The 14,750-nt window shown below is 37.7% G+C and overlaps 1 protein-coding gene and 1 non-coding gene across 5 annotated transcripts in view; both read left to right on the top strand.

Moving 5' to 3' along the window:
- ANXA7 (annexin A7) overlaps positions 1-14,750 on the top strand; it is a 32,380-nt gene that overhangs the window by 1,956 nt on the left and 15,674 nt on the right. The window contains exons 2-8 of one of the 4 annotated variants that reach the window (XM_049108801.1): positions 2,073-2,178; positions 6,513-6,567; positions 8,521-8,725; positions 9,266-9,376; positions 10,132-10,196; positions 10,608-10,673; positions 14,612-14,714. In XM_049108801.1, coding sequence (XP_048964758.1) covers positions 6,514-6,567; positions 8,521-8,725; positions 9,266-9,376; positions 10,132-10,196; positions 10,608-10,673; positions 14,612-14,714 — 604 coding nt within the window. In that variant the 5' untranslated portion in view covers positions 2,073-2,178; position 6,513. The remainder of the gene's footprint in view (positions 1-2,072; positions 2,179-6,512; positions 6,568-8,520; positions 8,726-9,265; positions 9,377-10,131; positions 10,197-10,607; positions 10,674-14,611; positions 14,715-14,750) is intronic. The other 3 variants (XM_025434356.3, XM_025434359.3, XM_025434358.3) reach the window with 3 other exon arrangements.
- LOC112652030 (U6 spliceosomal RNA) lies at positions 412-513 on the top strand. The gene has a single exon (XR_003131199.1). It is a non-coding gene; the product is annotated as a U6 spliceosomal RNA (small nuclear RNA).

Below are 14,750 nucleotides of genomic sequence, written 5' to 3'. Positions count from 1 at the left end.
TTGATGGACTTTTATTTATTCTAAAGATTTTATTAGAGCGAGTGAGCATGAGCCAGGGATAGGGTGGAGGGCTCGAGAGAGAAGCAGACTCCCCGCTGAACAAGGAACATGAAGCAGAGCTCCATCTTGGAGCTCAATCCCAGGACTTTGAGATCATGATTTGAGCAGAAGGCAGCCACTTAACCGCCTGAGCCACGCAGGTGCCCCTTGATGGACTTTTAGATTGTTTTTAATGTCTTCTATTACAAATAGTGCTGTAGTGAAGAGCCTTGTACATGTGTAATTTTACATTTGTGCAAATAAGGTACATTCCCTGGAAATGAAATTGGATTCTAGGACTTTTATAATTACATTCTTCAGAATGTACCCAAATTCACCTTCTTAAATTTGCTTTAAGTTTTCTTATATGCAGTGCTTGCTTCAGCACATATACTAACATTGGAATGATACAGAAAAGATTAGCATGGCCCCTGCACAAGTTTTCTTATATGCAGATAGTCTTTACTTCATTTTTATTGTGTTTTGAAACTTGTTGACATAATTTCTCTAGGCCTTTAGGGGTAAGATTTAATATAGTAGTTAAAGAATGTAGAAATAGGACTTTGTCACTGGAACAATTCCTGAGATTTAGAAATTTAAATGTAGTCTTTGGTACTGTTAACTAGTTGCCTTTAAAATTTTTCTCAAAATTATCAGATTTTTTTTCCCCTTTCTTTTGACACTGACTCTTTTGCCGTTGGTCCATCTGATTGTTCTAAGATGCTGTTGTCCTTTTATTCCTTATACCAAACATTCTTAGAGAAGAAAGGAAAAACTGATTTAGCCTCTTCCTATTTTCACATCTGAGCGTTTGAATTCCAAATGATTTAGAACTGACTGGATCAATTTTCTTACTATCTTTCCTATTAACTTATAATTTTGACCCAATATTGACCCAATATATGCCCATTCATTCTCAATTTAGTGTTTTTAGCTTCTATCTTGTGCTTATAAGAGACACTACAATAAATTTTTAAGATTTTACTTATTTAGCTTTTTTTTTTTTTTTTTTTTTTTTTTTTTTTTTTAGCTTTTTTTTTTTTTTAAGATTTTATTTATTTATTCATGAGAGACGCAGGGAGAGAGAGAGAGGCAGAGACACAAGCAGAGGGAGAAGCAGGCCCCATGCAGGGAGCCCGACATGGGACTCGATCCCTGATCCCCAGTCTCCAGGATCACACCCTGGGCTGAAGGCGGCGCTAAACCTCTGAGCCACTGGGGCTGCCCACTTATTTACCTTAAAATCCAGCATGCATGAGCTGGAGGAGGGGTGCAGAGGGAAAGGGAGGGGTACAGAGAAGTGAGGGAGAGGTTAAGAATCTCAAGCAGACTACATGCTGAGCATGAGCCCTTACACTGGGCTTAATCCCACAACCCTGAGATCATGGCATGAGCTGAAGCCAAGAGTTGGATGCTTAACCCACTGAGCTATCCAGGTTCCCCCTATAACTTAAGTTTATTATCTCATTTTCCTATACTGTGTACTCAAAAGATAGGATACTTTCCTCCCCAACCTTTCTATCAGCACCTAGGACAGTACTTATTACATAATAGGGTTCTGTTATGTTGAATTGGATTTGTTTGGGGTCTTGATATAAAAGAAAATACATATCATTTATTAGCCGTAATGGGGAGAAGAGCCAAAACACATGGAAAAATTTAGCAAATTAGATGGTAGATTCAGAAACAACCAAAATATTCTGGTATACCAAAATATGATTAATAGACCAGCATCAGCATCACCTGGAAGCCTAGTTAGAAATACAGAATCTCATACCTCATTTCAGAACTACTGAAGCAGAGTATGCATTGTTTTTTTAGACTTTATTCATGAGAGACACAGAGAGGCAGAGACATAGGCAGAGGGAGAAGCAGGCTCCTCATGGACTCAATTCCAGGACCCTGAGACCATGACCTGAGCCAAAGGCAGACACTCAACCACTGAGCCACCCAGGTGCCCCCAGAGTATGCATATTTAACAAGATTCCCAATTGATTTGCATATACATTAAAGTTGAAGTACTGTTTTATCAGGTACATTGTTCAAAGAAGGAAGCGAGAAGATTTGAGCTGGATAAGTCAGGAGAGGTGAGCCCAGGCATGAGGCCCAAGTCAGTTAATAACAGTGGCTGAAGCAAAGGTATGCTGGGAATGGGTCAGGTGGTAGAGATTTCACATTGGAGGTTAGGTATTGTTAAGAGATAAAGTGCATAAGTAAATTAGAGCTAGTACTAAGGTGACCTGAATGTCAGGCCTATGAATTTTCATTTGACACTCCAGCAGTAATCCTTGAGTTCTGACCTGAAGAGGGATATGCTGAAAGAGGAGCATTTTAGGAAAATTATAAGTGTGAGAGTACATGGGAGGACGTAAATAGAAAAGTAATTTTAGTAAAATAGACATCAAGTGATAAAAACATGATCTAAGGATATGGCCATGAGAATAGAAACTACAGGAAGAGTGGGAGAGGCATTTCAAAGGAAAAGAAAAACATTAGGTTAATTAATATACTCAGTAATAGGTAATTTAAGTAGTGGTACTAGTAACAGGTACAGAATTTTTTCCAGGTTTCTTTTTAAATCCTAGTCAACGCAGTACAATATTAGTTTCGGGTGTAGAATTTAGTGATTCATCAGAACACCCTGTGCTCATCACAAGTGCTGTCCTCAATACCAATCACCTGTTAAACCCTCCCCACCTTCCCACCCTTCTCCTGTAACCATCAATTCTCTATAGTTAAGAGTTTCTTGGTTAGATATGGGATATTAAGAGTGATCTGTTGGGAAAAGATGAGTATTTAATTCCACACATACTGAAGGCCTCCTAGCTGACTTCTCTCTTAATATACTCCTCATTCTGTTTTGATGATTGTCCATCTTATAATTATATTCCCACCTTTTGCCTTGCACACATGGATGTTCAACTTTCCTGCCAATGTATCCAACACCTTTTATTTTTTTAAAGATTTTATTTATTCATGAGAGAGAGAGAGAGAGAGAGAGAGGCAGAGACACAGGCAGAGGGAGAAGCAGGCTCCATGCAGGGAGCCCGACGTGAGACTCAATCCCGGGACTCCGGGGCTACGCCCTGGGCCGAAGACAGGCGCCAAACCGCTGGGCCACCCAGGGATCCCCTCCAACGCCTTTTAAAACTTAGTTTAGGGGCTCCTAGGTGGCTTAGTGGTTGAGCGTCTGCCTTGGGCTCAGGTCATGGGTCCTGGGATAGAGTCCTGCATCAGGCTCCCTGCAGAGAGCCTGCTTCTTGCTCTGTCTCTGTGTGTCTCATGAATAAATAAAAATCTTTAAATAAAACTTAGTTTAAACTTTTGAGAATTCTGTTACTCTGCAATCTTAGTACAGTGTTTTTATGGTAGATGCTAAATAAATGATTATTTGACTTTATATAGATGTATTTGCCAGGTATATTGCATCTGATCACCAATAGTTTTTTAGATATGGTCAGGCAATGAAAGGGTATTGTTTTGAATGTTTGTTTTTGCCCCTCTATTGTTTATTTGCATTTGTTTTAGGCTAGTAGTGTTTTCTTCAAATGCAAAAGGTATTTACCCATACATATATGTATGCATATATTTGTGGGGTTTTGGTTCACCCTGGCTGCATTTGTTTTACATGAGTTGCCTTTTAAAATTTTTTAAAAATTCAGTTAATGTAATGTATTATTGGTTTCAGAGATAGAGGTCAGTGATTCATCAGTCTTATATAACACCCAGTGCCCATTACATCATGCGCCCTCCTTAATGTTCATCACCCAGTTAATCCCCTCCCCTCCCCTCCAGGACCCTCAGTTTGTTTCCTGTGATTAAAGAGTCTCTTGTGGTTGGTATGAGCTGTCTTTAAAAAGAAAAACAACAAACTTTATTATGGAAAAATTTTAATATGCAAGTGTGGACAGAAGAGTGTATTGAATACCCACGTACTTGTCACCCAGCATAAATAATCAACTCATGATGATCTAGTTTCATCTGTACTCCAGCCCAACCCTTTCATGTTATTTTCAAGTGATTCTCAGACCTTATAGAATTTTATCTATCTATCTATTCAGTGTGTATCTCTAAAAGATCAGATGCTTTACAAAAATCAATACTATTATTTAAAGATATAATAATTTTTTCACATCAGATGTTCAGGTTATTGTTTGCATATCCAAAAACAAATGAGCACCTATTGAAGAAAATAACTTTGAATTGATTCTGTCCTTCTCTTTCTCCTTCCTCTTTCTTTCTTTCTTCTTTTTTTTTTAATAGAGAATCTTAACCAGGCTCCATGCCCAATGCAGAGCTTGATCTCGCAGCCCTGAGATCATGACCTGAGTTGAAATCAAGAGTCAGGGCAGCCCCGCTGGCTCAGCGGTTTAGCACTGCCTTCAGCCCAGGGTGTGATCCTGGAGACCCAGGATTGAGTCCCATGTCAGGCTCCCTGCATGGGGCCTGCTTCTCCCTCTCCCTGTGTCTTGGCCTCTCTCTCTGTCTCTCATGAATAAATAAATAAAATCTTTAAAAAAAAAAAAAAGAAATCAAGAGTCAGATGCTTAACCAACTGAGCCATCCAGGGGCCCTGATCAAGCTTCTAGATCTGACTACAAATTTATAGTAAATAACTGTTCAAGATTATCATGGAGATTGAATTGGCAAAATGCAGGTTGAGGAGATTTCAGGAGAAACTGTCTGGTTCCTTTAAGCTACACAGAAAAAAATAAGTGAGGCTTATACAGAGATTTAAGAGACATACCAACTGTCTAGAATATATGGACCTTATTTGTATACCAACTTGAACAGCCAAACTGTAAAAATTATTTTGAGACATTTGGGTAAATTTGAACACTGACTGGATATTTAATATTAGAAAATTACTAAGTTTTTAAGGTACAATATTGTAAATGACCATGGTTTGAAAGAGTCTTCTTTTTACACATGGTATATTGACATACTTATGAGTTAAGGGATATGATGTCTGGGAATTTGTTTTAAAATGATCTAGGGAAGGGGGCGCAAGGTGGCTCAGTTGATTAAATGACTTTGGCTCTGGTCACAGTCTCAGAACCCTGGGATGATTGAAACCCACTTTGGGCTCTGCACTCAGCAAGGAGTCTGCTTGTCCTTCTCCCTCTCCGTCTGTCCCTCCCCCTGCTCAAGCACACACTGGCTTCTCTCTCTCAAAAATCTTAAAAGACCTATGGAAGGGTAGTGGTTAGGATACAAATGAAATAGAATTAATTATGACGTGATAATTGTTGAAACTAAACATGAAGTTCATGTGAACATTCATTATATCAGGTTGAACCACAAGAAATTCGTATGTCAAAACAGTTGAATTTCAGGAACGCCGTGTATTTCAATCTATCACTGTTCTAAAATCTGTGAATTTTCCATAACAAGTAAACAAGTACAAAATAAACAATAAAAATATTTAAAAGATAATTAGGAATTAGGACACTGACACATTGATGATATTATGGTTTTATTTTAAAAAGAGCCCTGTTAGGGACACCTGGGTGGCTTAGCAGTTAAGTGTCTGCCTTCGGCTCAGGGCGTGACCCCAGGGTCTGGGATCCTGTCCCATATCAGGCTCCTTACAGGGAGCCTGCTTCTCCTCTGCCTATGTCTCTGCCTCTATCTCTCTCTGTGTCTCTCATGAATAAATAAATAAACAAATCTTAAAAAGAAAAAACCTGTTAATTATTTTTAAGCCCTGTTTATTAAAAGAAGTTATGTTTGCAGGGATATATACTGAAGTATGTATAGGTTAAAATGGTAGCATGTCTGGGATTTGCTTCAGAATAATCCAGTGGAGTGGTAGGAAATCAGTGAGAGTATTGAAAAAACAAAATTGGCCATGAATTAATAATTACTGCAGCTGAGTGTTGAGTCTGTGGGGTTTCTTATACTATTTACTTTTGATTAAGTTTGAAACTTAATGAAACAATCAAAAATTAATAAAAAGGTATATGTAACTACAGAATGTTAACTGTTAGCCATTTAATGTTACATCAAATAATGAGATATCTGTGGCACCTGGAAAGCCTTTATTTTAATATTTACATATTCATTTTATTTTTTAAATATATTTTAGTGTTACCTTTTCTTTGTGGCAAGGAACTATCGTAAATTTTGCATTAATGGAAGTAATATAAAGCAGGCATAAAATAGATTTAAGTGAAAAATTAATTGGCTTAAAAGATACTCCGTAAATATTCCATAAAATAATAGTACTAATAGTGTTCAGGTATGAAGAGAATGAAGTCGGAACATTTACTGTGTTATACTGATTCCATTGGTATGAATGGTAAAATGAAGAAGCATTTTATAAACTTTGCTGATACCTCTAATATCCGCATGTTGAATGCTTAACAGACTCTTTTGAAGATCTCTTTTGTGTAAAACCCCATGACAATATATATCTTCAAAGGACTTAACTCTTATAAAAAATTACAGAGGACATTTTTTTATTGTTACAGAATGTCATACCCAGGCTATCCCCCAACAGGCTACCCACCTTTCCCTGGATATCCTGTGAGTATTGCCACTTATAAGAGTAAAATAGCTTGTGTACTTGGAACAGGTGTTGTATAGGACTAGCCCATGAGAGATCTTACAGGTATGTTAGAGCAAGGGTCATAAACTCAATTACCCAGAGGTACTGAGTAGAAGAATAAGTGTATTAAGGCAGGTGTTATGGAGGAATGAGAGGGTGCTTGCCTAGTTTATGGATAGTTGACAGTTACTCAACTTTAGCCTCACATAGGCATACTGGCAGGCAGACTCCATGTTGCTAGATATTCCATTTCTTAAGTAAAGCCAGATATGTGGATTTGATGTGAAATTGCTCCAACTTTTTGAATTGGGAAATTTTTTAAAATGTTAAATGTTGTATGAGCCAATAAAACATATGTAAGCTAAATCCATCCCATGAGTCACTGTTTTTTAACCTTTGTGTTAGAAGGTTTAAAATAATTAAGAAGGGCTTGACCCAGAGATAACAAATTGCAGTGGATTAAAGATCCCTGGGTTTGTGGTTCTAAGACTTTTACTATTCGAAGTTCATTTTACAATGTGCTACTGAGTTCTGCCTTATTGATACCTGTACTATGAGGACTAAACTTATAGCTGAGACATTTAAGTGAGAATTATGCCTTTCAATTTTATACTTATAAGTGTGTATACCTTCTTTCTAACTCTGGGAGAAGACAAAGAGAGGCCTATGCAGATTAATGATAATGTGTGTGTCCTTATGTAAAATTAATATATAGCTCTCTTGAATTGATCATAGGAGTGATGAGAATTATGAATATTCCCAGGCCCTTATATACTGAACTGGACTCTGGCTACCATTTCAGTCGGTCTTGGCTAATTTTTTGAAACAAACAACCCCAACATCAAAGTGACTTGGCACAATAAAAACCTCATTTCTTGTTTTTAGAAGTCAGTGGTGGGAAGGCAGGAGGAGGGGGGAATCAAGGAGGCTTTGTTCCATGTAGGCCTTTTTTTTTTTTTTTTTTTTTTTTAAATTTTATTTATTTATGATAGGTACACAGTGAGAGAGAGAGAGGCAGAGACACAGGCAGAGGGAGAAACAGGCTCCATGCACCGGGAGCCCGACGTGGGATTCGATCCCGGGTCTCCAGGATCGCGCCCTGGGACAAAGGCAGGCGCTAAACCGCTGCGCCACCCAGGGATCCCCCATGTAGTCTTTTGGATTCTCGGGCTCCTTCCACATATTGGCTCTACTATCCTCTAGTGCCTTGGAGTCCTTCCTTGTATTTTCTGCTTCCAGTGGCAGATGAAGGAAAAGAGGAAGAGAGGAAGGAGGTTTTTAGGGAAGGAAGGAAGTGGTGTAAGTGGTGTACATCACTTCTGTTGCTGTTCATTCTCCAGTATTCAGTCGTATGGTCCTACATAACTGTAGGGGAGATCTGCGAAAAGTAGTCTAGCTTTATGGCCAGGTGAGAGTTTAGTGAACATGTAACAATCTCTGCAACTCTTAGACATTGTCTAGTTTGAACTGGGCTCCAAAATGTCACACCCATGTATGACTCAGGTCACCTTTTTTTTTTTCCCCCCTATTATGCAACAGGTTCTGGTGTGTTGCAAGAGAGCCGTGAATTCTCTTTAGGGTAGAGAGATAATTTTTTCTCATATTTCCAGATGCTAGAAAAATAAGGAACGAATAAGCTTTGTTAATTTTTCCTGAAGCCTTGAGGTTTGTAGAGAGTATGGTTCTTACTCCCAAAGAGAGAAACAGACCCCTCCTGCCTCACACAGGTAGAATTAAATTTAACTGAGTTCTGACAAACTAGTATACTGGTAAACTAGTATAAGACACCAGGACTTTTAATGGGATTTTTATTATGTAAAAGAAAATCTAGACTTAAGATTACTTAAGAGTAATCTCAGTTTGGTTCTTTTTTTAGGTGGGTCATATTTCTCTATGATCACATTCATTTGAAAAATTTTCTCATTTTTTAGCCTGCAGGTCAGGAGTCCTCTTTCCCCCCTCCGGGTCAGTATCCTTATCCTAGTGGCTTTCCTTCAATGGGAGGAGGTACCTACCCACCAGCCCCAAGTAGTGGCTACCCCGGAGCTGGTGGCTATCCAGCCCCCGGAGGCTATCCAGCCCCAGGAGGTTATCCTGGTGCCCCACCACCAGGGGGCGCTCCATCCTATCCTGGAGGTGAGTGATGTATTGTGGAATTAGTGATGATTTGGGATTGCTGTACCACTTTTTCCTTTTCTTTTTTATCCTTCTCATTCTTGCTTGTTTTGAATGAGGTCAGAGATGCTCTTAACCTACTCTCTACCAAAGACATTAAGAACCTAGCTGGCAAGATAGACATAGGAAGCATAAAAGCTAGGAACAGTCTCAAAAATTCTGTTGTGAAAAAGAATAAATCATGGTAATAACAGACCAATATATAACAGTTTGCTTGATTATTTGTAATCTTAAGAATTGATATTTCAGTTACCATGATTGTGATCTTTAGGACAGGTTTGTCCAGAGGTAAAAAAGCTTAGCAATTTTGTATTATAAGTTATGTGAATGAAGTAAAAATTATTTTGTAATGGAGAAGGAATTGATAAGTTGAATTTAAACCAGAGACTGCTGTTACAGCATCAATAGCATATTTTTTTTACACTGTTCTTAGTAGATAGATATTTTCCTAAAGTTTACTCTTCATACAAGAACTGTCACTATATTTATTCTTTTTTCTAGTTCCTCCAGGCCAAGGATTTGGAGCCCCACCAGGTGGAGCAGCCTTTTCTGGCTATCCACAACCACCCTCACAGTCTTATGGCGGTGGCCCAACACAGGTCCCACTACCTGGTAGGTATCAGCTGTCCAGAGAAAAATAATAGCATGCTATTTTAAATTTTTCAATTGCCATTGAGAGAACTTAGTTTACATCTGGATTAGCCTTCAATAAACTTGTACAGATGGAAATAAGGGCCCACTTTTTCAATTACAAAAAATCTGTTCTGAAGCCAAAAAAGCAAAACCTTTAGGAGCTTCTCTGCTCGCTCCCATACCACTCCTAAAATGTCCTGACATCCTTTCCAGATGGAATCAGAATTTAGTTTGGTTCAAGTGTTTAAAAATAAAAAGGTGGGGATCCCTGGGTGGCGCAGCGGTTTGGCGCCTGCCTTTGGCCCAGGGCGCGATCCTGGAGACCCGGGATCAAATCCCATATCGGGCTCCCAGTGCATGGAGCCTGCTTCTCCCTCTTCCTGTGTCTCTGCCTCTCTCTCTGTGTGACCATCATAAATAAATAAAAATTAAAAATAAATAAATAAATAAAAAATAAAAAGGTGTTATTTGTTAAATTGTGTAGAACATGGAATATTTTAAAAGGTTCTTATGACCGAAGTTGGTTTCAGATTTAGCGAATTATATATAATATTAAAAGTTTATCCTAGTGAAAAAGAAAAAGAAAAAGTTTATCCTAGTGAATTAACAAGGCATGAATGTTCTCATGTTTTCATATTCATAATAGTCAATGCTATTTTGAAAAATTAAAACCTATCAGACCTGTTTACTGTATGTTTGTGTGTGTGTGTGTGTGTGTGTGTTTTAACGTGTAGGTGGCTTTCCTGGAGGACAGATGCCATCTCAGTATCCTGGAGGACAAGTTCCTTACCCAAGTCAGGTATTTCTGCTCCCATTTTTATATTTCATCTAATTGAATTGGATACTGCCAAAGAAGGGCACCACTCCTTGGCCAACATAAGAGATTTCCATGAAGCAGAGGAGATGGTCTGTTACAGTCACTTAAGTTTCTGATCTTTGCTTCTGGTACAACTCAATGCTCTCTTTGGACCATTGGCTTTAAGTGGTGTCCTGATGACTTTAATAAGCGTAGGTCCCTTCTCACAGGTGATAATACCCATAACTTTCTCCTGGAGATTCACTGGGTTCTTAACATTGGTTTTCCTTTTCTTCTTCCCTCACTAACAGTTAAAACTATGAACCTGGGTGACTTGAGTAATTGGTATTTCTGGCAGTGTTTGAGAAAGTGCAGTTTCATTTCCCCTTTTGTAACCTTCTACTCTTTTTTCAGATCAATACAGAATCCTTTCCTTCCTATCCTGTTTTCTCTCCTGTTTCTTTGGATTTTAACAGTGAAGTGAGTAAGGTTTTCTAATGTTCACTAATTACTAAGTCCCCTATATGTGCCTTCACTACTTTCTGATTCCTTGTGTTTGTCTCTTACAACTTCTTTGAGGGCTCAACTGTGTCTGTTTTATCTTTATGTACCTATAGTGCTGGGCGAAGCTTTAACCACTGTAGCCAACTAATGTTTGTTGAATTGATTTCTCAGTAGCCCTAGAAGGTCTCCTGTATATCAAATGTTTGGTCTATAGCTGTATAGCCCCTTAATTTAATCTTGCTTAATTTTTCATTGCCTTGTTAATCCTTTTATATCCTATGCAAGTTACTAGGAACACAGTGTACTTTTATGCTTGTCTTTATCTTGATTTTTCTTATTTACTTCCAAACTGTTTATTCATAAAGATCTAGCATTTTCAAGCTTTTTTAAAGCTGGGGTAGGAGAAGGATTACAGTGTTGGAAGAGAAACATGCTAGCTATTTTGTGGCTTACTTTCTTGACTTGAGGAATTTGAGCTCCATAGATACTAAGAAATTTGTCTAGGGCCACACAACTAGTGAAAGACATAGCTAAGACTAGATCTAGTTCACCTGACTTCCAGACCAAAGGTCTTGCTGTTACATAATGCTGCTTTGCTGATACTGAAAATGATATTCCTCCAAAGCACATAGGGAATTCCTTTCAATCCTCTTCTTATTATTGAAGTTGATTTTTAATCATATTATAAATCTGTAGCTATCTTAAAAATGAATGACAATTTTATTTTGGCTTAAGCATGCACATAGTTTTATAGACATTTTATGACTGAATATAAAAGATTTTCAAGCATAAAACACTAAAAATGAAACACCTACGCATGCAACTCATCTGTAACAATTACCCATTTAAGATAAAACTAAAACCAGTAGGTGGAAGTTAACAGAGTGGTAGATTTTGGAAGATCTTTTACATGGAATTGGAACAGGCTATCTTGTGAGGAGAGAGTTCCCTATCACTGAAAGTCCTCTGGTAGAGGGTGTGTGTGTGTGTGTTTAGGAAGATGAAAATTTCTGTCTTGGTTGGGCAGATGGGCCAGGTGACCTCTCCTAATTGATCCAATTTTGTTTTTCAGCAGGAAGATTGACATCAAATAAATGTCAAAGGGTAGAACTTTTGGTGGCAGATAGTGTGGGCTTTGCTGTGCTGAGAAATTTTCCCTAGTTTTGACCTGTAGAACATAGACCTTCATTTCTTTTAATCCAGTATAATGCCTGGAGGATAGTATTTTTGATGAAGATTCACTTCAAATGTAGACTTTCAACGTAGAATGAAACATCCATTTTTCCCTACAGATGAAAAATGGAGTAATTTTTTTTTGATTGATTTAAAATATTTATTTTCGAGAGAACACAGGTACACATGAGCATACACTAGGGGGTGGCAGAGTCTTAGGCAGACTCCCTGCTGAATGGGGTCTCATGACCATGAGATCACAATCTGAGCCAAACCAAGAGTTGGATGCTTAACTGATGTTCCACCCAGGCACCCCACTTATTTGAGAGAGATCCCCTCTGGTAAGGGGAAGGGGCAGAGAAAAGGGAGAGAGAAACTCAAGCAGACTCTATGCTCCATCTTACAACCCCTGAGATCGTGACCTGAGCTGAAACCAAGAGTCGGATGCCTAACTGACTGCGCTACCCAGGCCTCTCCCACCCCAGTTTGTTTTTTAAGAAAGAAGAGGATAACAGAAAATGAGAATCCTCAAATAGTACATGTAAGGGTTAGTTTCTGTTGCTGTCTAGTCCAGTGTATAGCAAAGGTTTTTGCTCTACTTAGGATTTTAGTAAAGGTGGTTACGTCAAAGGAAACTTTCTTAGTTTCTTGATACCATAAGTCTCCTATAAAGACTTATATTGAAGAAAAAATTATACTTGAATATTTGCAGTTGAGAATGATTTCAGTTTTTTCTTAAAACCACCATACAAATATGTGTTGGTTCTCTGCTTGTATTGCTGGCTTAGAAACTTCATAGTGTAGAACAGTCGTTAGAAGAAATTGTTGGTGTGAGAGAATAGGTAAGAGAGAAATTATTGACCCTAAAAATCTTTGCTGAAAGACGGTCTGGTCCCTTTTTCCCAATTTACTTTGTGTCTGCAGTTGCTGGCATATTGTTGTATTCAATGAGTATAACTTTAAATGCAGTTTCAGTTGCCTAAAAAGCAGTTGAGTCATTTATATTTTGGAATGGTGTTGAATGTATCTTTAAGTGATATTTCAGAGATAATGGGTTAAATGAAATATATTATTAAAATTCAGTTTTAAAAAACTGTGGTGGGATATCCTCTCATTTCATCCCATCTCTCTTAAGCCCTGATTTGAATAGTTTAAGAAAACTATTTGTTTCCTAGCTGTGAATTTTTAAATTCTTTAAATTTTGAAATAATTTGACTTACAAAAAAGTTATAAAAACTGTACATTAGAATTCTGTATACTCTTTACCCAGATCCTCCAATATTAACTTCTTACACAAACACAATATGATCAAAATCAGGAAATAACATTGGTGTAATACTATAACCCAACCTATAGACCTTATTCAAATTTACCAGTTATCCCAATAATGCCCTCCTTTTCTGGTTCAGGATCAAATCTAGGATGAAATATTGCATTTATTGTCATGTTTCCTAAGTTTCCTTTTCTTAAAAAATTTTTATATTATTATATTTTTAGTAATTTCTTTGCCCCATGTGCCCCTTGAACTCATGACCCTAAGATCAAGAGTAACATGCTCTACTGACTGAGCCAGCCAGGCCCACCTCTTAAGTTTCCTTTAATAGGATACAGTGCTTCAGTTTTTGTTGTTCATGACCTTGACACTTTTAGAGTACTACCAGTTATTTTGTGGAGATTCCTTGGCTTGGGTTTGTCTGATGATAGTTCCTCATGATTAAAGTCAGGTTTTGGGAGGAATACCACAGAAATTATCTTGAATCCCCATATCAGGAGGCTTTTATCGTTGACTTACTCTCTTATTGGCAATGATTGGTTTCGATCACTTGGGTCTGCCAGGTTTTCCACCATAATGTTACAAACTATGCAAGTATCTTGGTTCTCATCATAGTTGTACTTGCTAATTTTAGCATCCATTGATGATTCTCTCTGGAAAAATTATTGCCATGGCATTCATTATAGTGATTTTTAAATTTCCCCGTAGATTTATATTTTCAAAATATAGTCCCTGTTTTGCTTTCTGGATTATTTCCTGTGTAATCAGTGAAGAATATTCTACCTCTCAAAGTCTCCAACCATTGTTTCATTTTGTGTCTTTTCTTATTACAAAATGAGTTATTTCATGTTTGATAATGAGGGCCTGTAGAGGAAATGGAGAGATATTGCCAAAATTATATTGCTTATTTGAAACCTTATTGGGCAGCTCAAGGTCTACCTAACTAAAATTCTTATTGTGTTATTGTCTTTAAATCAAACACTGCTGCTCATCTCACTACTATCCAGTGATCAATCTCTTTTTTTTCCTCATACCAAGAAGGAAATCAAGACCTAGGGAGATTGTAACTAATTTCACAAGCTTGTCTTTCTTGTCTCCTGAAAGTTTGGTGTTTAGCTGTCTTTTGGTAGGAAGAGGATAGGTCTTTCTTGCCTGTTCCAGAATGAGCCTTCATAATAAAATGTTCAAATCCTTTGTCCTAAAACTTAAACATGGCCTCTTTGCCTAAGTGATGTCTTAGGAGGTCTTAAGTTGTCTTGTCAGGAGAGAATCCTGACTTTTTTTTAATTTGTATTTCTTTTATTAAGGAAGTTGAATGTTTTTTCAAACCCCCCCCCCCCATTTTATTGAAGTATAAGTGGCATGTAACATTGTATTAGTTTTAGGTGTACAACATGATTTGATATATTTTTATATTATGAAATAATTAGCATAACAACTGACATGGATTTTATGCCTCTTGTTTCAGCCTGCCGCAATGACTCAGGGAACCCAAGGAACGATCCGACCAGCTGCCAACTTTGATGCCATGAGAGATGCAGAAATTCTTCGGAAAGCAATGAAAGGTTTTGGTAAGGAAAACAGGTTTTTAATCTTATTTATAAGTT

This window comes from Canis lupus, chromosome 4 (assembly GCF_003254725.2).
Source record: "Canis lupus dingo isolate Sandy chromosome 4, ASM325472v2, whole genome shotgun sequence".
Classification (NCBI taxonomy): Eukaryota; Metazoa; Chordata; class Mammalia; order Carnivora; family Canidae; genus Canis; species Canis lupus.
Note: the sequence above shows the minus strand (reverse complement) of the source record. Positions and strands in the feature narration are given on the sequence as shown.